Raw genomic sequence first — 24,165 nt, forward strand, 5'->3', positions numbered from 1 at the left:
ACCGTGATTCCGATGGAAAATTTTATTGTTCAGAATTCATAGCAAAAAAAAACAGAACAATTTTAGCAAATTAATTTTGGGATTTTTTTTTCAGGATTTGCCAAACCTTGTCCCAATCTTCCATTCCCTCTACCCTGTCCACACACAGGTACTTTACAATACTGTTGTACTGTTGTACTGTTCTATAAACTGTACAATAATATACACTGTTGTACTGTTCTATAAACTGTACAATACTATACACTGTTATACTGTTCTATAAAATATACAATACTGTTCACTGTTGTACAGTTCTATAAACTGTACAATACTGTACACTGTTGTACTGTTCTATAAACTGTACAATACTGTACACTGTTGTACTGTTCTATAAACTGTACAATACTATACACTTTTGTACTGTGTCATAATCTGTACAATACTACACACTGTTGTACTGTATTATGAATTGTACAATATTGTACAGTACACTGCTGTACTGTATCATAATATGTACAATACTGCACACTGTTATACATATTGTATCGCAAACTGTGTCACCCTGTAGTAAACCCTGCTGTACTGTTTCATAAACTCCACACTGCTGTACCGTACAATACTATAATACTGTACAGTACTGCACACTGTTGTACTATATCATCAACTGTATACTGCTGTATACTATGCTGCATGATACTATTCAATACTGTGTACAACACTTCATTTACAAACAAAATTTTATTTTATTTCAAAATGCAAAAAATATTGATAAGGAAAAATGATCACCATAAAGGAGGTTACACAAGTTCCATTGAAATTTTTAACACTGTAAATGAATAAACAGTAAACTATTCTAAAAAATATAAAGTACAATAATGTATTTAATATACCAAACGTTTATAATGTTTAAAGTTTTATAACTAAATTTTAGAATTTTGAAAAATGCGAATCATTCATTAATATTTTACATTTCTCAAGGGAATTTATCAAAGAAAAGAAACAAATTGATAAACAGTGACAGTTACTCTGTAGAAAAATACTCAGATTGAAAAATAAGTATTTTGTCGAAATACATATTTTATTTGTCTACGTGACATTTTTGTTATTTCTTTAACTCTATTTCTTCTTATTATAATTCCGGAGAATTGATTCTTTACATTATTTCTTTCACCTACTTTTCAAGTCAGAGGATAATCTACGATATACTTCTAATATATACTTCTTTGTTTTCCTGTTTTTGTATATTATTTACTATTATAACTCATTTTCGTCGACTCCTATTCATTATTTTGAGCAAGGGAGGGTTTCTATTCATTATTAAAATTGTAGAGGGCCTTATATTCATTGTAATGATTGTAGGAGGGAGCTGAAACTAAAACTAAGCTTAAGACTGCCAGTTTTTGCCCACTATGTATTTAATATTTTTGTTATTATAATGGAAGGTGGGCTCCTAGCCTCCTAGTCATTATTATAATTGTAGGAGGGCTCTTATTCATTATTATAATTACAGGAGGGCTTCTATTTATTATTATAATTGCAGGAGGGCTCCTATTCAGTATTATAATTGTAGGAGGGCTCCCATTCAGTATTATAATTGCAGGATGGCTCCTATTTATTATTATAATTGTAAGAAGGCTCCTATTTATTATTATAATTGCAGGAGGGCTCCTATTAATTATTATAATTGTAGGAGGGCTCTTATTCATTATTATAATTGTAGATGGGCTCCTATTTATTATTTTAATTGTAGGAGGGTTCCTATTCAGTATTATAATTGTAGGAGGGCTCCCATTCAGTATTATAATTGTAGGAGGGCTCCCATTTATTATTTTGATTGTATGAGGGCTCCTATTCATTATTATAATTGTAGGAGGGCTCCTATTCATTATTTTAATTGTAGGAGGGCTCCTATTCATTATTTTAATTGTAGGAGGGCTCTTATTGATTATTACAATTGTAGGAGGGCTCCTATTCATTATTGTAGGAGGGCTCCTATTCATTATTTTAATTGTAGGAGGGCTCCTATTCATTATTATTTTTGTAGGAGGGCTCCTATTCATTATTATAATTGTAGGAGGGCTCCTTTTCATTATTATAATTGTAGGAGGGTTCCTTTTCATTATTATAATTGTAGGAGGGCTCCTATTCATTATTTTAATTGTAGGAGGGCTCCTATTCATTATTAAAATTTTAGGAGGGCTCGTCAGATGGCAAGAAGACGAAAGACCAACTTGATGCTTGTGCTGGTCAGTGTGCTGTTCTTTATATCCTGGGCTCCTCTAAATATATTCAACACTGTTCTTGATGTAACCAGTCTATTTAAAGTAAATATTAATCTTATATTTTTCCTTTATTTAAACTTATTTGATCCTCTTATTTCAGTTTCATCTATCCTTAATTAATTTAATTCAGTTAACCTGAAGAAAACATAAAGATAAATATATTTTTGGCTCTTAATTCACTTGTTTATCTTTTATGAGTTTGCATAGGGATTCAATTACTTAGTTTTTTTATATGGTATCTTTATAGGCTAAAGCTAATTATATTTTCTTATGTTTTCTCTAATGCAGAGGAGAGAAATTACTATTAGTGTGAATAGAAAGCAATTAATTGAATCAACTCAAGGTAGCATCTCTCTAATACAAAAACTAAACCGTAAATCCTGGAAGGAGAAAAAAGAAAATTTTAAGTAACAGTCTTTGCAAAGTAACTAGTTATTGCCAAGAAAACTTTAAGTAACTGTCTTTGTAAAGTAATTAAGTTATTGTGACAAAATGGACAACCATTTCTTACTGATATTGAAGTTTTTTTTTTTACTATAGTTCATTTAAAATGTCATAAAAAATAATAATAAAATAATTACTATTTTAATCAATAAAGGGATTGAGTCTTTGTCACAAAATCTGAATTCATAATCCATATATTTTTGGAACCCAATGTTCCAAATCTTTGATATTTCAAACTGACATTATTTGATCTAACAAAATTCGTAGTTTGAAATATCTTAGGTCACGACATTGGAATCCAAAGATATAGGGGTTAGAAAAGCTGAGTTTGTGGCAAAGACTCAATTCCTTTATCGTGAAAATAGACTTGACTGAGATTGTGATATACTTTTAAAAAAACATTAAAAACTTAACTATCTATATAATTAAACAAGACATTCGTATATATGTTGCGTATAGCTGGCCAAACGGCTGGACCGATTGGGCTGCACTTTTTTTTGTGGACACTCATGGGTGACCGGGAGTGTTATAGACTAAAAAAAATCTGAAATTTTTTTTGTTCAACATTTTTTACACGGACAGCTTCGGGCCCGTTATAAAGTGGATTACAAAATTTAGAAATTTCTTTTTGTACAAACATTTAGTTTTTATGAAGTATGAGTTATATTAAGTTTACTAAATCGATGTCCTCACATGAAAAGAGCATTGAAATATCTATTATAAAACTGAAGAGTCTATAGATAGATTGTTTGAGTGGTATTTTGTAAAAGGACAAAATCAAAAAGGAATATTTTTTTCGATAAAGTGTTAAAATTCTCTTAATCTAATCCGAAAAAAAAGTTCAAAATGAGGATACAAATACATATTTTGTTATTTATCAAATGCCCATATCATAGAAAAGATTAATTTTTCCTCTAAAACTTGCATGATTGATAACTATACTTGTGGGATGAATATATCATAATAATAAAAGTTTAAATTTTTTCCATACCACTTCTGTTCAACATAATCTCGAGAATGGAAACCATATTCTAATATTGAAAGCCCGAAAAATCTTTATTTGCTGGGAGTTTAATGACTAATTTCAAATTAATTTCAAGTGACTCAACGTAAAGTGCGGCTCGATTCACGGTTCCCAATGAGCGGGGGAAGGCATGCAACCATGAGCCACCACTATTTCTCTTCCGTACCACCGCATTTGACTCTTCCGGGCAAAACTGCTTTTTCAAATGATATATTTAAGGCCTTTAAAGTGTGATTTTCAAAAATCCAACCACGTCATGCAAAAAATATATATATTCAAATCTGTATATTAAAGTGTTTAAAGGAAAAAATGATGATTCCTCTTAATGTAAACTGCAAAACATTTTTTTTGCAAATCTAAATTCTGATTTTCATAAAAATGGCTTATTTTTGAGAGCAATATGAATATTAAATATGACGCATCATAAAATACACTTTAGTTTTGAAGGGTACCCTTGTGTGAAAATGTACAATTTATTAATATAAAATTGCTTAAAAACGGTTTTTTTTTGATAAAATCTGTAACGCGTAAGTAATGACAGTAAATATTGTGATTTTCATAATTTTTTCTTATTCTTCAGACTACTCGGAACAATTCTTCTCTGCTCCTACAATATAAAAAATTGCTTTGTTTACCAACTAAATTCTAAAACAAACGACCTCTTTTTATATATTAATATATTAATCTTATGTAGAATTAAGAAAAATGGTTTGAGTTGTGCTTTTTTTGCGTGACACGGCTTGATTTTTTAAAATCACACTTTAAAGGCCCTGATAAATTAATTATTTAAAAAAGTATTTTTGCCCTGAAGAGTCAAATGTGATGGTACGGAAGAAGAAATAGTGGTGGCTCATGGCTGCCGAAAGAAAAAAGCTAATATGTGGCCCGGAAGAGGAAATAGTGGTGGCTCATGGCCGCCTGCCTTCCCCGCTCTCCCAATGAAACCCTTCTCTAGATGAAACAAAATGGAGGCAACATTGTATTTATGCTTAAAAATTGAATATTTTTAACCCTATTCCTGCTGGGGGGGGGAGGGTCAATTTGACCCCCCCCCTGTAGTTTATTTTACATAACTCAAAAAGTATTGGTCTGAGGCTGTTGAAATTTTCTGACTTTTCCTACATACCCAAAGCCCTCCATTTAGGCCTAAAACCGGGCTTTAATACTAACTGCCTGAGTCCTCAGGCACACTGCCTGAATGACTGCTTTTTCCTGTAACAAACTAAATCTTTGTTTTGACCCACTTCCACTTGTCAGATTTTGATAAGATTTAGCTTTTTGGAAAGCCTTTGACATAAGGAAACAAATTGCACAAGTTTTGCGAAAATAAATTGCAAATTTTTTGCAAACAACCTGTCAAAGGAAATTTGCACATTTTTAGTTTTTCTTGTTTAAAAATTAGGTTATTTAAAATTTTGCAAAAATTTTTGCATATTTGAAATGGCATGGTCAAGGGCTTTTCAAAAATGTATAATTTTTCATTTTTTGGACAAATTTTTTTTTCAAACATTTTTACTATATAACTGGATTTTGCGATAAAAATTTCAATTTTTGCAAATTTGCAAATGTTTTTGCAGATTCTAAAAGTAGAGCACAAGAGCTTTCCAATGATGTATCATGTCATATTTGGACACCAAACATGGGATTTAGAGGGGGGGGTCAAATTGACCCCTCCCCCAGCATATCCTGGTTTTCAAATACCCCAGCAGAGATAGGGTTAATTGAGGTTTCTTTATAAAAGTGACTTATTTCTGCAGCATAGAAAATGAAGGAAAATGTCAGATATCAAAACTTTTAAGATAAAAACTATGAAATATTCTTTATTTTTACAAAGTTTAGTTAAAGGGTACCAATAATAATCGCACTTGCTTAAAGATACGTCTAAAGAGAGCCATTTTATCCTGGAACCTAGTCAGTGTACAGGGATACCCACAAATGATGAAACAAACTCGTCTACAGTGGTAGGCGATTATATCAATACAATGAAGACGACTTCCGATTTTGATTTTAATTAACATCAAGCTGTCAAACATCGTGGATACACATAAACATAGATTTCAAAAGAAGCTGTCAGTTTGAAAAGCTTCTCTTTGATTACTTGTAAACATGTATTTCAAAAAAGCTTGTTATAATTAAAACTTAAATAAAAAGTAGTCTTCATTGTATTTATATAATCGCCTATTACTGTATATAAACCGATTAATATTATGCTTAAAATCAAAATTTGGTATATATCGTTTCAATACACTTGCTGCTGGAGACAAACATATGGAGAGAAATGGAAATAGTTTAATTTAAAGTTAAATTAACTTAATTTAATTTAATTAAATGTAAAACGGGTTTCCAAGAAACTGACTCATTTAATGACACAATTTAATTAAGATTATGTTCTTTCCACTTTGCACTTGATGAATGAACATTTAAGGGGTTTGACCAAAAGAAATTTCAAAAAAATAATATGACATTTATAAAATAACTAAATTTTAATTGTTGCTCTATCTGCTGCATTTCTACTCTTAAAGTATCAAACAATGGCATACATTTTTTCGCGGATTTATTGATTTTTTTTTCGTGGATTTTGAAAAATCTAATTTTTTAAAGGCAAACTGTGTAGTCCCACAAAAAATTGGGCCGTATCGGATATGGCGTTTTGACGTTTATTGGATAAAAACAAACAAACAAAAGGCAAGCAAAGTATTTTTAAAAGATGTCATGAAAACAAACAAAACTGTTCGAGTGAGTAAACCACGATTTCCTGAAAGATTTTGAAATTTCTAATGAATTATAATTAACAGAAAACTGATCTCAAACAGATGTAATGAACGTACTGGGTTACTCACAATGGATAAGATTTTAATAACGGCTTAAAACTCATCAAATTTGGTATGTGGCCTAGATAATGCATTTAGATAAAATATCAAATGAATTTGTTGGAAAAACAGGAATGTCAGAAAAAGATTGAACAATTTCCTTCTTTTGTTGGCAAACCTCAACCCTGTAGAACCTTTAAGTACCATCAGTGCTATCCAAAGAAAATAGAATATATATTAGAGTGGAATTTACTAGAAAAAAATATAAAACGGCCATTTTGTTGTACTGTTTCCAGACTGCAGGTGTACTTCTCATATTTGTGCTGTATAACCTTTTGGGCCCTGGAACATCATTTTATAGAAAATCTAAAATTAATATTAAAAAAAAACAAATTATGAAATAGGCAGGTTTCATAATTTCATGATTTTCCGTTATAACTATAAATCAAATGATGTTTTTATTCACATAATTCATTTTATTTAACAGCTTTGAAAATTCGAAATTGAAATGGATAGTCTAGGGACCAGACTGTATTAATGTACTCTACTGCATATAATTTGTGAACATTTACATGATTTGCACACTTTGAACTTCCTTTCTGGTCGAAAGGGACTGACAAAATTCATACCAAGAGATTTTCTAAATTCCACTCTAATATTCTCTCTTTGGTGCTATCAGTGCCAGTAGGAAATTCAAATAGTCTAATCGATAATCTTACCAAGTTGCATCAAAATGAAATTTTTGGTGTTTATAGTGAAAAAGTTAAAATTATATTTTAATTTCCATTTTTTTGATAAACAAACCATTACAATTTTAGCTTATTATCTGGTCAAAATGTGTTAAAGAGCAAAAAGTTATTAAATGCTAATAAATGTTACCTTATTTTTTATTTCGCTCTTTATTTTCTTTTCTTAAAACAAAATGCATTCTTCTCTTAAGATGAAAAATGTTTACCACTTACATTTTCCTCCATTGTTTCCGAGACGCAAGCTAGTTTACAAAGAAACCACGAATAAAAATTATTATTTTTTATAGAGATTGATGTCTCCTGCATTTTATGTAATTTCTTGACTAAGCTTTTGTGTGTATCAGATAAGCCACTCTCATAAATGGGGAGTTACTAGAAATTAAGTCTCTGTATAAAATCTTGTAACCTGACCTTAAAATACTAAACAATTTTCTGTGTAATTTAGGATATTGTTGTTATTTTCTCGATTTTACATCGTTAATACCTAAAAGAAGCAACTCAAATTTTAAATCAAAACATATCATACAACAGTGCAGGGATTATGAAGAGCCTTCTTTGGAGGGGTCAGAGTTTCAATTTTTTCCCAAACTCAAACAGGTCATGGAAAGTAACATTACTTTTTAAACATATTTGTAAGATCCCCTACATTTAAAAAGGCCAGATCTTTTTCAAACCAACTAGTTATTCTAAGTTTGATGGGAAGTATTGACCGCTCTAGCTATAAACTTGTAATTCTTCTGTAGGACAATATTGATATGGAGGGTCTCCTGGTTTGGTTTTCAGTATCTAATAATAAACTTGTAATTCTTCTATAGGACAATATTGACATGGAGGGTCTCCTGGTTTGGTTTTCAGTATCTAGCAATAAACTTGTAATTCTTCTAAAGGAAAATATCGACATGGAGGGTCTCCTGGTCTGGTTTTCAGTATCTAGCTATAAACTTGTAATTCTTCTGTAGGAAAATATTGATATGGAGCCTGGAGGGTCTCCTGGTCTGGTTTTCAGTATCTAATAATAAACTTGTAGTTCTTCTATAGGACAATATTGACATGGAGGGTCTCCTGGTCTGGTTTTCAGTATCTAATAATAAACTTGTAATTCTTCTATAGGACAATATTGACATGGAGGGTCTCCTGGTTTGGTTTTCAGTATCTAGCAATAAACTTGTAATTCTTCTAAAGGAAAATATCGACATGGAGGGTCTCCTGGTCTGGTTTTCAGTATCTAGCTATAAACTTGTAATTCTTCTGTAGGAAAATATTGATATGGAGCCTGGAGGGTCTCCTGGTCTGGTTTTCAGTATCTAATAATAAACTTGTAGTTCTTCTATAGGACAATATTGACATGGAGGGTCTCCTGGTCTGGTTTTCAGTATCTAATAATAAACTTGTAGTTCTTCTATAGGACAATATTGACATGGAGGGTCTCCTGGTCTGGTTTTCAGTATCTAATAATAAACTTGTAATTCTTCTATAGGACAATATTGACATGGAGGGTCTCCTGGTCTGGTTTTCAGTATCTAATAATAAACTTGTAATTCTTCTATAGGACAATATTGACATGGAGGGTCTCCTGGTTTGGTTTTCAGTAGTTCATCTCTCCGCCATGAGTTCAGCTTGTCTTAACCCTATCCTCTACGGGTTCCTCAATGAAAACTTCAAACAGGTTAAGAATAATTTGCTATATCTTATAGTAAGAGTAAAACTGTTTTATCGAAAATGTCAAATTGAACTGGGGAATCAGAAGATCTGTCTTAAACCCCTGAATACCTTCCATTTTCCCGTTTGTTTGATTTAAGGTTAAACAACTAGTTTTCTTTACACTCTGGCAAATATTCTTTAAAAAACCTTTTTTCTCCTGAACGTAGTTAATTGATTATTAAGTATTTTATGAACTCAGTGTTTTAAGACAAACATTTTGATACCTATATCCCCCTACCTCACTTAGGCTCTGGTCAATTCTTGACCAAAATATAATTGTAGAGCATTCACACCATTGTGACCAAAATATAATTTCAGAGCATTAACATTATCCTGACCAAAATATAATTTCAGAGCATTCACATTAACCTGACCAAAATATAATTTCAGAGCATTCACATTAACCTGACCAAAATATAATTTTAGAGCATTCACATTATCCTGACCAAAATATAATTTTAGAGCATTCACATTATCCTGACCAAAATATAATTTTAGAGCATTTAAATTATCCTGACCAAAATACAATTTTAGAGCATTCACATTATCCTGCCCAAAATATAGTTTTAGTGCAGTCACACTATTCTGACCAAAATATAATTGTAGAGCATTTACATTATCCTGACCAAAATATAATTTTAGAGCATTCACATTAACCTGACCAAAATATAATTTTAGAGCATTCACATTATCCTGACCAAAATATAATTTCAGAGCATTCACATTATCCTGACCAAAATATAATTGTAGAGCATTAACATTATCCTGACCAAAATATAATTTTAGAGCATTCATATTAACCTGACCAAAATATAATTTTAGAGCATTCACATTATCCTGACCAAAATATAATTTTAGAGCATTCACATTAGCCTGACCAAAATATAATTTTAGAGCATTCACATTATTCTGACCAAAATATAGTTTTAGAGCATTCACATTAAACTGACCAAAATATAGTTTTAGAACATTCACACCATCCTGACCAAAATATAATTTTAGAGCATTCACATTAGCCTGACCAAAATATAATTTTAGAGCCTTCACACCTTCCCGATCAAAATATAGTTTTAGAGCATTCACTCCATACTGACCAAAATATAATTTTAGAGTATTCACACCATTCTGACCAAAATACCATTCGTGAAAAATATTGTGAACACTTCCCATCATAGTCAGGTAAATAATTGACAGCTGCTTGACGAGCTGTTTGACAAACTATATGACAGGTGTTTGACAGCTGTTTTACGTCTGCTTTACAAGTTGCTTGAAAAATGTTTATTTTAAGTTACCGTTAGTTAACGATCTCGATTTTATTAATGGCGTTAAAGGAAAATTTTCAACAATTGGTTAATTCATTAAATAGCATATTTTGTATGATATTTACAAAAACAAAAGATTCTTAAAGCAGAAGACGACATTTTAAAACATCAAAACACATAAAAAATATTGCTTTAAACAAGTTAAATGCAATTTTTAGCCGAAAAAAAAGAAATTCACCATGTAAAAAAATTAAATCGGTGTTTTTGCAACTGTTTATTTTTTTTCTTCAAAAACGGCTACTCCGTTTTGTTAACAATTTAAAAATTAACCCGGACTCTTCAGTTAATTTTCGAAAACCTCAGTATCGTTAACTGAACTTTGCTCAGCCCTACTCATACAGTGGGACACAAATAAATTTGGAATATGAAGACGACTGTTAGACTAAACATATGAGTTTAATTAGTACATTGGACATACAACATAGCAATTGAACAGATGTCTCGAGTAATTGATATAAAACTGTGTCAAATTTATACGAAAATTCATATATATATGCAATATTGCGTAAAAGTTTTAGTAATAAACAGATCATATTCCAAAAGATAGAGACCAATCTGAAAACAATTATATCCCACAGAAACCTGAGAATGTCAGGTTTAATCCTGTTATAATTATTTAATCTTTATTTTGCATTTTTAATAGATATAATTGATAATATTATTACATATAGTCCGTATAGTCTGTATTACGTCACCGGAACTTCAGCCAATGGCAGTGCAGTATACTAGACACATGATTTCCATCTGTATCACGTGACCAGTATACTGCACTCTCATTGGCGAAGTTCTTGTGACGTAATAATATTATCAATTATGTCAATTGAAAATGCAAAATAAAAATTAAAAATTATAATGGGAGCTGACCTGAGATTTTCAGGTTTCTGTGGGATACAATCGTTTTCAGATTGTTTGCGTAATTGCTTAATATGATCTGTTCAAACCTATTCTTTTTATACAAAATTTCATATATATATATAGATTTTCTTATAATTCTGAAACAGTTGTATATTAATTTCTCCAGACAGAAACATCTGATAGATGTCTTATATATATCGTTCAATGCCTAAGATTCTCAGATTTAATTTTTCCGTTACAGTCCTTTTAATATGTACATTTCAAAATTGCAACGCTCTTGTATCTAGTTTGTGTTTAAAAGGAGTGATTGTCAAAATACTTCTCGATTTTTGCATGAGAGCGTGCATAGTTTGGTTTCCAGTGAGAGACCTATAAGTTCAGAATGTTGTGTGGATTATATTGTTTTTCTTGAACGCTTGATCTAGATATCCAATGCTGTTACTTTTATTTGATGATTTATGCTTAAACCCTCAATAAAATGATCATAATCTTGAGCTTAAATAAAGATTAAAATGATCTGCAGATTAACAAAGATCGATATTTAACATTGATTTTCTAATTGTATATCTTTGCAACCTTTCTTTTTTGATACTATTAGGTTTCCATATCCGGTGCAACAGAGTGTGTCTCGGTCAAAGATAATAGATTAATATAGCGTGGAATTACCTCGGAAGAAAGTAAAAAACCGCCATTTTGTTTTCTTGTTTCCATACGGCAGGTAGACTTCACACAGTTGTGCTTTATATTCTTTTGGTCTCTGAAATATCTTTTATATACAAAAATAATTTCTTAACAATTGTTTCATTTTCTTTAAATCAATTTTCTGACAATTCTTGTCATGCTTACCCTGTTTTATCATAAGCTACAGAGCGTCCCATATCATATTAGATTATCTCCAATCATTAGCGCCAAAATACGCACATGATACTCGAAAAATCTAGCATTTTCTGCAAAAATAAATTCTATTAGCCTTATTAAATGTTTCAAAATGATTCATTCTTCTTAAATTTTCTGATTTGTCCCCCAAATCGTAATTTAGACTCATTGACGCGGTCTTATTTGATGTGGGACACCCTGTACATCAATAGAAATCAATATAATGTTTTTTTCAGTAAAAAACGTATACAATTATTTTTGGTAATCAAACAACTTTACAACTTTGTATAAAGAAGTTATTGTAACAATTATTTCCAGGGTTTGTATTATCTTGAAGTACTGAGTATAATTGGTGAACATTTACATGAATTGTACACTCCTTTTCAGGCTCAAAGGGACTGAACAAATTCATATCGAGAAACAGTTGTATTTCTCTTCTGTTCTAATCTCTGTTCTGTGGTCTCGGTTGTAAAGCTTCAAGACAAATTGATTATTAATTTTAGAACGGCCAAGTGAGCAGGGCTTCTAATCCTTCTCCTCATCAAACCGGGATCAGGGAAATTAGATATTTTAATATTGTAATTTCTAGATTAAAGATATTGTAAACATAATCTCATGTGGTCTTCCATTAAACGAGCTTGAAATGTCCAAAACAGTATTATACCGTTGTAAATCGGAGATGTTCCTTTAAAATGGAAGGTCACTTGAAATTACGATAACAGTCCCTTTAAACTTTTCATTATAATAATTGAAAATAACTTTCTTAATTTTATGATATACTTTACAAAGACATGTTTTCTATTAGGAAAAATGTGATATCTACCCAAGGTTATAATGCAAGGAAAGTTATTTCAGAGGTGTACGCATCTTTTGTACTGCAGTGTACTGTCTCTGGGCGGTAATGTAAACACAAGACGGATGTCATGACATGGGATCCATCTTTCACATAAAAAAGCAATGAAATATTCTGGCCATAGGAAACTATTATGTGAATTATCAAAAGTTTCAAAATTCAATGCTTTTATCATCCTCGGATACTGAACAAACACTGATGCATCTATTCTTGTTTACAAATTCCGCCCAGAGAGATCTGGTTTCAATATGTACGCAGAGTATACGCAACTATTATTAACTTTCCTTGCATTATAACCTTGTATCTACCTCATTTTGACGCAGACATCTAGAGGCTAGAGGTTTAAAGGGTACAATTGTGAATTGTCCATGCCCCGTTTTAACTGAAGGAACAGTTGGAATTATGTCTACAGTCCCTTAAAATAGTGTAAACAGTGTTGGGAGGTTGTGTAAATATTTTTCAAAACAGATTACGTCAAAAATATTTATGTTGATTGATACGTAAAAGACATATATCAATAACAACACAGATAAAACACTAGATGTCGCCCTAAGGCAGAACCCCAAAGGAGTTATGCGTATGCTCTTTGTGCCTTGTCATTCAACGCGGTAGGCGTGTAACTCCTTTGGGCCTCTACTTCAGGGTTATTGTGATAAAACCTTAAATCTTGAATAGACGACTTGTATTTTGTATTGTTATTAATCTATGGTTAACGACTTAAACTAAAATATCTTAAAATTTATAGAGGACGTATCACTGCACTTAGAAGGATAGCTTCAATGAGGTATTTTATCAAGTTTATTCAGGACATTTTATCCAGAGATTTGATCTTTTTTTAAATTTAGATCAAATTTGTGTGGAATTTTTTCTTATCGTTATTTTTTTTTTTGGGGTGGGGGGGGGGGAAGTCAAGGTTCGAAAACCAAATAAATATTTGGGCAATTTAATTTTGTGTCCATCAGTTTTTCATCTCAAAGATTGACATTAAAGGTAAAAATGATACTGATTTCTGATTACTCTTCTCACACTCTACTTTTACTACCCTTCTCTAAAAAACCTTGAACATTTCAAACTAAAGAATTCTGTTAGATAAAATTAATGGTAAATGTACGTTTGAAATATCAAACATTTACACGATTAGGTTGCACTGAATAAGTGAATAGAATAAGGTTTCAGGCGATTTAAAAAAATAACAATTTAAGAAATAAAATATTAAAATCTAAATATTTATAATCTTCGTAAACTATTTAGGCTATGAATGAAAAGTTTTTTATTCACTTGTAGACCTTTTTTATTGATACAAAATCAAATACGATTTAATAATGTAGTCTTTAAACTCTCCTTTTTATTGGAACACGCTGTACAATGTATTTCTCTAGGCCCCGAGTTCAGGAGATGGACGTGCTATCTCCAACCCATCCAGGAGTAGGTGGTGTACCTAAACCCTGTATCCTGGTCACCCCGGCAGCAGAGGGAGTCTCCAGTAATGGTTCGGTCAACTTCAGCTCCCCTGAACAAGAGGGGACGGGGACAGAGTATATAACAACATCTCTATAATTGTACTATTATAATAATAGATCTTTAATGTACTCCCCAGGAGGGGTCAGAGTATTCAACAACAGTTCTATAATCTACTCCCCAGGTGGGGTCAGAGTATACAACAGATCTGTAATCTACTCCCTAGAAGGGTTCAGAGTATCCAGCAGTTCTATAATCTACTCCCCAGGAGGGGTCAGAGTATACACCAGTTCTATAATCTACTCCCTAGGAGGAGTCAGAGTATACAACAGCAGTTCTATAATATACTCCCATGAGGGGTCAGAGTATACAACAGTTCTTTAATTTACTCCCCAGGAGGGGTCAAAGTATCCAACAGATCTCAATCTACTCCCCAGGAGGGGTCAGAGTATTCAACAACACCCTAGTGGAATCCCCCCTTAGAGGAGGTGTGCGACGTACGTACGTGAAATACATTTGTAAAGCCAACTGATCAGTTCATCTTAGAAAACTAAACCTCAAAGTTATAAATTTAATGAAAAAAAACTAAAATATTTTCATCCAATTTAAAAAAGATAAAAAAGTTGTTTTTGTCACGTGTTTGATGAATCTCCATTTTTCAAGAGCTTTCCAAACAGTTTAAATCTTAGCTCAAATAAACAAAAAATCATCAGCTTCTTTTTTGTTAATAAAATAGAATGCAGTACCGTATAGCTTTCCAAAAGAAATCTGTTAATTTCCTTGATTTCCTTATTCTTAAAAAACATTTTTATTGTGAATCCCAAAATTGATCGTGTATTGTAAACTCCAGATGAAAACTAATATTAGCTGTAAAGCTCTCTTCGTTTACCCACAAAGAATGCGACTTCAATACGCCAATGAACGACTATATTAGGTGTTCTTTACAATCTCATGTTTTATGGGTAACCCTTTATGTTTCAAAGAGAGACTGAATAATACTCATGTTCTACAGTGGGACCCAAAAAGCTGTAGATTAGAAAGACGACATTTAACCAATTTTTTTATGAATTTGATGTTGTTATGAAGCAAAGAGTTATACCAGTAGCCTGGCAACTAACTTAGTAAGTGAAATGTATCTGTTTGCGTTTCATGCTCATTGCACCATTTAAAGCAAAGGTATACAGGGTACCGTTGTGAATCAGACATGCCATTACTTGGATGGAGCCTGAAGGGTCAATTTCAATTACGTCTTGAGTCTCAAAACTCACAAAAACCTCTTTAAATCAAAATTTACATTGCAATAAAGTGCTCGAAAGTTTCTAAATTAGTAAATCTTTAAAGAAATGTGTTGCTTATTTATACTATAAGACTCTATTTTTAAAATTTAGTGCGCGCATGAAATATAGTGATAATGAAAAAGCATTTTTAGAATGTATAACTGTATAACTTTCTCATGGCTAGTAGATCGTATATTTTTATTTTCAATGCTGTTAGCATTTTCTTTTCCCAGTTTGTAAATTACCATTATATTCGAGCATAAAAACTTACTGAGCGTATGCTATATATGTTTTAAATCCCTCCAAATATAAGCAAAGATTATAAGCTTTATGTAGAGGCTTAACTTAAACCAGTGGCCCGTGTTATAAAATGACAAAAGAACATTGTAAGAAATATCTGTTGAAGGGAGTGTAAACGTTAGTTTAACATTCGATGCAAAAATGGCAATGTCATATTCACAACAGTTTCCTTGAAACCTTTATCTGATCAATAATGAGGAAAATATCGTCGTTTTTCTAGCTTTAGATTTGTTAATTCTGATAGTTCCTTTCTATTTCCTGCAGCATAAATTCCCTAGTCACTTATGTAGAGAACCCACTATTGAAAATAATCCGTTTTCAAAAATTATATAAAAATTGACATTCAATTCAAACTTGAGAAGACCGTTGGGATTTGGGCAATGCCATCTTTTGCATGGAGGGTCACCTAAAATACGCTTACTTTCACTTGAAGTTTTAAAATAATTGTGATAAAAATGTATATGATCTAATCCGACCAATGATGAGAGGACAACTGTAAACAAAAACTTTATCATCGGAATTTTGGTCCAAGTAATTCTTAGCATTAGACAATTTAAGTAAATGTAACCTTATGCTACGTTATTAATGTACAGTGTACATGTAATTTGAAATATAAAATGTAACCTTATGTGACGTTATTACTGTACAGTGTACATGTAATATGAAATATAAATGTAACCTTATTTGACGTTATTACTATACAGTGTACATGTAATATGAAATATAAAAATAACCTTATTTGACGTTTTACTGTACAGTGTACATGTAATATAAAATATAAATGTAACCTTATGCGACGTCATTACTAGTGTACAATGTACACTGTACATGTAATATGAAATATAAATATAACCTTACGTAATGTTAATACTGTATAGTTTACACGTAATATGAAACATTAATATAATCTTATGCGACGTTATTACTGTACAGTGTACATGTAATATGAAATATAAATGTAACTTTATGTAACGTTAATACTGTACGTTGGTTCATAATGATATATTTTGAAGGCCAAACTATTTTTGAAAATGTTACGCCTCTAAGTGACTACAATAGTTTTAATATGCTTGTGGTTGAATTAACTATATAAAATATGAAATATAAATGTAACCTTATAGAATGTCAATACTGTATGGTTAAATGTAATGTGAAATAAAATTGGATTTTGTTTTATTATAGAACCTTTCTTAATTGTTTTGCACAGTTTGCATGTAAGTTTGTAAGTTTGCAAGTTTTTAAGTAAGTTTGCATGTTTTTATGTAAGGTTGAAAGTTTTTATGTAAGTTTGCAAGCTTTTAAGTAAGTTTTCAAGTTTTTAAGTAAGTTTGCAAGTTTTTAAGTAAGTTATTTTTTAAGTAAGTTTGCAAGTTTTTAAGTAAGTTTGTAAGTTTGTAAGGAATTTTATATGTTTGTAAGTTTGTAAGTAAGTTTATAGGTTTGTAAGTAAGTTTATAAGTTTGTAAGTAAGTTTATAAGTTTGTAAGTAAGTTTGTAAGTTTGTGAGTAAGTTTGTAAGTTTGCAAGTTTGCAAGTAGCTTTGCAAAGTTTGCAAGTAGCTTTGCAAAGTTTGCAAGTAGCTTTGCAAAGTTTGCAAGTAGCTTTGCAAAGTTTGCAAGAAAGTTTGGAAGTTTTGAAGTAAGTTTGTAAGTTTGTAAAATTATAAGTTTAAAGTAAGTTTTAGTTTGCTAGTAAGCTTTTAGATTTATAAAGTAAAAATTAATGCTGGGAATCATAATTATAAGGAAACAGACAGTTTATATAAATTCCGTACGGTCGTCTCTTTTTCATAGCTTTCCCTAATGAAGTGAACTTAGAGCTTAGAGCTTTAAACCATTCCGGTTGTTATACAAAGTTCTCTAATCAAAGTTTGAGCCAAATCGGGTTTTGTTTTGTGTTTTAAAATTGTATATTTTCCTTTGCGGTTTCTCTGTAAAAATGACTTCATTTCTTGCTTTTGTAACAACGGATAAATTATTAGAATTAAACACTTTTCAGCCAAGAAAACGACGTTATCTTCCACAATATTGATAAAATTTAAATTTTAAGTCTATTTTAATGGTACTGTTGTAAATTGGGCCTGTCCTTTTGACAGCTGAGTAGAACCTGCAATAGCCAAATATGTTTATAAATCTAAAAATGTTACTTTATTTACTAAAAGTATGACGTATTGGTTTGATTGTATGCAAGTAGGAGTTTTTGATAAGAATTATACTAAAGATAAGGCAGTTGTATTTCAATTCAGGAAACAAATATTTTTGTTAAATCTATTATTAGAAGAGAGGCAAGTAGAGATGGGGACGTTAGACTTTTTACATTTCGTTCGTTCATCGTTCGTTTTCTCACTGAAATAGTTTCTTCAGTAAAAAAACTATCGTTTTTTTAATTTATTAGAAAAAATCGCCAATTTTAGTAAAAAAACTAATACTTAAAAAAAAAAAATTTTTGAAAAAAACGATCGCTTAAAAAAGAAACGATCTCTTTTTAAACATTTTGGAAAATTCGTTCGTACTGTAAAAAAACTGTCGTTTTTTCAAGTTCGTTCGAACCAATTTAAATCGTTTTTTCTGTTTTTTGGTTCGTAGGAGCGCATCGAGAGTATAACCTTGTATAACCTTGGGACCATGAGTTATTCATAAAATTAAATTTGTTTTATAAAATGAAGAGAATGCCAGCCTACCATCCCACCATTCCTTCAACAGAAAACAAAATAGGGGGCTTAGCACTTCTACCACTACGGCAAACTGCAAAGGTAGTTTTAACATTAAATAGCCGGGAGACAACAAACAAAATAACAAAATAACAAAATAAGATTGCCAGAGAAAAAAAAATAAGGGGATCTATAAAAAAATTTGCCCCCAATTAAAGAATTTGCCCCCATTTCTTTCAAATTTGTCAATCCCAAATGGGATTGACCCCTGCCACCAGGACCCAGACTTTTAAGGATTAATGATGACCTGGCCAAAGCGCGCATAGTTCAGAATAAACGGCAACATTCGAGAACTACTTTTGCATCAAAATATCCAATACAAAATTTCAGCAAAAATTTGTATAAACGATTACATCCGGTAACCCAGAATTTTAAAAGCTTGACTTATAAAACAAAATATGTAAGTCGTCTTTAGAGTCAATTTTTTTCTGGGTGACTGTATATTTACAACGTACATAACTTGCATGTACATTGTACATGGTTTAATTTAGGGTTCTGAACGTGGACCAGCTCCACTGACAACAAACGAGGATATTGTGGACCAATCTCTAGATCTATTCAAGGTATAGTGGGACCAATCCCTAGATCTATTTAAGGTATACCGGGACCAATCCCGAGATCTATTCAAGGTACAGTGGAACCAATCCCTAGATCTATTCAAGGTATACTGGAATCAATCCCTAGATCTATTTAGGGTATACCGGGACCAATCCCTGGATCTATTCAAGGTATAGTGGGACCAATCCCTAGATCTATTCAAGGTAAAGTGGGACCAATCCCTAGATCTATTCAAGGTACAGTGGGACCAATCTCTAGATCTATTCAAGGTATAGTGGGACCAATCCCTAGATCTATTCAAGGTATAGTGGGACCAATCTCTAGATCTATTAAAGGTATAGTGGGACCAATCCCTATATCTATTCAAGGTATACCGGGACCAATCCCTAGATCTATTCAAGGTATAGTGGGACCAATCTCTAGATCTATTAAAGGTATAGTGGGACCAATCCCTAGATCTATTCAAGGTATACCGGGACCAATCCCTAGATCTATTCAAGGTATACCGGGACCAATCCCTAGATCTATTCAAGGTATACCGGGACCAATCCCTAGATCTATTTAAAGTATACTGGGACCAATCCTTAGATCTATTCAAGGTATAGTGGGACCAATCCCTAGATCTATTCAAGGTAAAGTGGGACCAATCCCTAGATCTATTCAAGGTATAGTGGGACCAATCCCTAGATCTATTCAAGGTAAAGTGGGACCAATCCCTTGATCTATTCAAGGTATAGTTGGACCAATCCCTAGATCTATTCAAGGTATATTGGGACCAATACCTTGATCTATTCAAGGTATTGTATGTAGATGAAAACCTGAGACTGCTCTGATTATTGCTTTATAGTTATATATATACACACATTTATTTCAGTTTTTAACTTCACATTTTTTCTTAAAAAAGAATTATACAAAACATAATATTTCACGCCATCATGACGATCTTCAGTAGTTACAATTCTTTGAACACACATATATATATATATATATATATATATATATGCAAGTAGATAAATTATGTATATCATATATATTATATATCTATGTTTACTTTAAATCATAACTCTTCTTGTTTGTAATTAAAAATATGATGTTCTAGTAATGTTGTTTATATTTAACCTAGTCAGTGTGGACTTCAATAAGAATAATCTATGCAAGCAAATTGTTTAGGCGAATATATTCTTTAAAAACTTTGAGTTTGAATCATCAGAAGATCGAGTATTGGTTTATCTTACCCTCTATATAGTGGAATGTCTCAAGAGACTGCAGAAGTGTTCAAGTAAGGTAAGAATACAGAATTCAAATGTCAATAAAGAAACTCTTTCACTTCAATTAAAATGTCAATAAAGGGACTCTTTCACGTCAATTCAAATGTCAATAAAGAAACTCTTAGGACTCTTTCACGTCAATTCAAATGTCAATAAAGGGACTCTTTCACGTCAATTCAAATGTCATTAAAGGGACTCTTTCATGTAAATTCAAATTTCAATAAAGGAACTCTTTCACGTCAATTCAAATGTAAATAAAGGGACTCTTTCAAGTCAATTCAAATGTCAATAAAAGGACTCTTTTACGTCAATTCAAATCTCAATAAAGGAACTCTTTCACGTCAATTCAAATGTCAATAAAGGCACTCTTTCACGTCAATTGTATGTCAATAAATGGACTCTTTCACGTCAATTCAATGTCAATAAAGGGACTCTTTCACGTCAATTCAAATGTCAATAAAGGGACTTCACGTCAATTCAAATGTCAATAAAGGGACTCTTTAATGTCAATTCAAATGTCAATAAAGGGACTCTTTCACGTCAATTCAAATGTCAATAAAGGGACTCTTTCACGTCAATTCAAAAGTCAATAAAGGGACTCTTTCTTGTTAAATTAAAGTAAATAGGATTTATATATGTTTTCAATCATAATTCCTCTTATTATAAATCTCTTGAGAAGAACAAAAATGTTTTGAATCTCTAAAATGTTTCCGAATAAGTTTGTCTTTCCAATCTTGATCGTAAAATAAAAACCAGAGGAGCTCCAAGGTCACAATCTCGGACCATGCAGTAGTCGTCATTTTTAAGTGATGTTACATTTACAAAAGTGGCAAGTTCTTAGGAAGGAAGACTTAGTAAACCTGAGAAATGAGAAGGAAAACGAAATCGAAGTCCGTAAAATGGACACGGAAACCGGAAACGGAAACCCTTACACAACCTTAATGAGAAGAACAAACTTCGAAAACTTGACAAAAAAGAGGGAAAAAGAAGAAAATAATTACAAAATCTGAGATAAAAAAGGGAGGAAAACATAGTTCCAAAAAAAAGAAAGGAAGAAAAAATAAAAGATCCAACAATAGAAAGATATGTTGGGTCTAGAGTTGGTTTCTCAAAACTTACAGTAACCGGAGAACGAGCGTTTATACAAAAATGGATAAGGAAAGACAAGTTTAAGAAAAAGTAGAAATGGCCGGGTGTTGTAGGTTTAGTTTCTGAGACAGCAATATTTTTTATTTTGTGTTTTTTAAAATTAATATTTCGAGCTTACAACTTGTTTTCACAACTGGCGCATTCCCGGAAAATATGGAAAATGTCGTCTTCATTATCAAAATCCTCGAAACAGGAATGTTTTCAAAAGTCACTTTCAGATCATAGAAAGTAAAAAATATTATGAAATATTAACTATATACGAATGCGTCGAAAAATAATCGATGATTATGGGTTGTAATATCTGAATGCTTTGTTTGGAATTAAATTGATTTTGTTACGATCCGAGTCGTATGTTGCAACTTGTAATGAATCTACGTTGTACGTTCTTCGGTATGAGACGTTTTTAACAAAATTAGTAGCGATCAAAAGCGATTATTTATCGCCGTAAGCCTATACCCCCTTTCATTTTTCGCGAACACTCCCTTTAAGCTTATAAAAAATTCTTTAATGTTCAACACACTGAAAAGCTTTGTTTGACCAGAAAAAATAAAAAATTCATCCTGAAAGATTTTACCTTACAAATTAATTATTTTCAATTGCGGTAATTGGGACTGCGGATTTTGCTGCAAAATTGAGGAAATTGTAAGAATTTGAAATTTTATAGGGTCTTGTTGTGAATCTGGCATATCCGCTTTTATTAATGTAGAGATATTTGAAAACGACATTCCCTTGAATAGAATATTTATTTACGGAAATTTCTTCCAAAACTGTGATCGTTCTCATAAAGAAGGAAAAATAGTGGGAAAAATAAATAAAGTAAAAGTATCTACTATAACTCTTACTCCAAGAATTATAACCCTTTAAACTATGGAAAAAAGGAGGTTTTTAGATTTAATTCATGATTCTAGATATTCTAATGAACATAAAGATCGTACTGTTTTGAATTCGACATGCCTCTCTACGGTCCCTTAAATTTACGTCTACATTCCTATAAAGGAGGTTTTAAAGAATAGAAATTTTGTTAAAGTGATAAAGTGCTAATTTATTCATGAATATTCATGTATTCAGATCCGAATAGATGTGTATATATGAGCACACTTTGCACAGCTTAAACAAATCTTAAGTGCTCTTACATAATCATATTTTTGTACATTTTCACATATGTAATTGGTTTTCAGAAATAGAATTAAATATCTGTCATTTTGAAAAATGATTATTTTTAATTGTGGTTTCTTTGCAGAAGTGATTTGCGCATTTCTAATACGAAAAGGAAACGTAAAGGAGTTATGAGAATTAAACACCTTTTAACCTAGAAAACAGAAAATATGTTCCACATTATTTATTATACAAAGGTTTCGATGGGTACTGTTGTGAATCTATTGGGAATCGAACACATTTTAACCTTTGCATAAATCCCTTTATATTACGCTTACAGTCCCTTTAAATGGTTCTAACTTCTCTTGTCATTATGATGATTAATGATTTCATGATAAATTATGACAGTTTGCGATTAAAGGTCCGCTTAAAATTACGATAATAGTGCCATTAAATTAATTAAATGAATTGTGGTTAAAGGGAGTGTTCGCGAAAAATGAAAGGGGGTATAGGCTTAATGCGATAAAAAAAGCGCTTTTGATCGCTACTAATCTTACTTCTATCTGTTGGGTCTATAACGAGAAAATTGTTAAAGACGTCTCATACCGAATAACTTAGTGTCCATACAAATTGAGAAAATTGCAACATACGACTTAGACCGTAAAAAAATCAATTTAATTTCAAACAAATCATTCAGATATTACAACCTATAGTCATCGATTATCTTTCGCCACATTTGTATATAGTTGATTTTTTATTTTTATATTAGTTCTGATTTTGTTTTTTAAAATAATATTTAGCTTACAACTTGTTTTCGAACATTCCTGGAAAATATGAAAATGTCGTCTTCATTACCAAAAAAACAGGAATAAATGTTTTTATAAGTAACTCTCAGATCATAACAATTAAAACATATTATGAAAAATCAACTATATACAAATGTTGCGAAAGATAATCGATGACTATAGGTTGTAATATCTGAATGATTTGTTTGAAATTAAATAAAGTTTTTTACGGTCTAAGTCGTATGTTGCAATTTTCTCAATTTGTATAACGCTAAGTTATTCGGTATTATTCTCCTTATAGACGCAACAGATATAAGTAAGATTAGTAGCGATCAAAAGTGCTTTTTTATCGCATTAAGCCTATGCCCCCTTTCATTTTTCCCGAACACTCCCTTTAACTTAGGAGAAAGGGTTGCAGGAAATGTATAGTTTTGCACTGGAACAATTCTCTCTGCCTGGAGATTCAAGATTTCCTTTAAATGCATTCTTCACAAAGCCTAAAAAGTAAGATTTCTATTTTTCTTAGTTTTCTATAGAAATAAGTTTTTTTCAACTATTTATTCGATTAGTTTGATATTATGGAGGACGTAGCGTCGGTCTCCAAATAACGCAAGGAGTCTTTAGGAAGGATATATTTTAATCTAAGATAACAAAGCAAGTCTATATATAT

General features: G+C 31.4%; 2 protein-coding genes across 2 annotated transcripts in view; both read left to right on the forward strand.

The window, feature by feature from the left end:
• Positions 1-16,585, forward strand: part of LOC111708908 (neuropeptide F receptor) — a 37,345-nt gene extending 20,760 nt beyond the window's left edge. The window contains exons 10-16 of the mRNA XM_023482414.1: positions 95-148; positions 2,174-2,303; positions 8,838-8,954; positions 10,100-10,168; positions 12,546-12,598; positions 13,641-13,679; positions 14,275-16,585. Coding sequence (XP_023338182.1) covers positions 95-148; positions 2,174-2,303; positions 8,838-8,954; positions 10,100-10,168; positions 12,546-12,598; positions 13,641-13,679; positions 14,275-14,452 — 640 coding nt within the window. The 3' untranslated portion in view covers positions 14,453-16,585. The remainder of the gene's footprint in view (positions 1-94; positions 149-2,173; positions 2,304-8,837; positions 8,955-10,099; positions 10,169-12,545; positions 12,599-13,640; positions 13,680-14,274) is intronic.
• A 1,989-nt stretch (positions 16,586-18,574) lies between these two features.
• LOC111708906 (actin-related protein 2/3 complex subunit 3) lies at positions 18,575-24,018 on the forward strand. Its single transcript, XM_023482411.1, has 4 exons — positions 18,575-18,682; positions 19,132-19,203; positions 20,369-20,482; positions 23,899-24,018. Exons 1-4 carry the CDS (start codon positions 18,590-18,592, stop codon positions 24,001-24,003), a joined length of 384 nt encoding a protein of 127 aa, XP_023338179.1. The 5' UTR covers positions 18,575-18,589; the 3' UTR covers positions 24,004-24,018.
• Positions 24,019-24,165: the final 147 nt, after the last annotated feature.

Source organism: Eurytemora carolleeae, unplaced genomic scaffold (genome assembly GCF_000591075.1).
Source record: "Eurytemora carolleeae unplaced genomic scaffold, Eaff_2.0 scaffold923, whole genome shotgun sequence".
In the NCBI taxonomy this organism is placed as follows: domain Eukaryota; kingdom Metazoa; phylum Arthropoda; class Copepoda; order Calanoida; family Temoridae; genus Eurytemora; species Eurytemora carolleeae.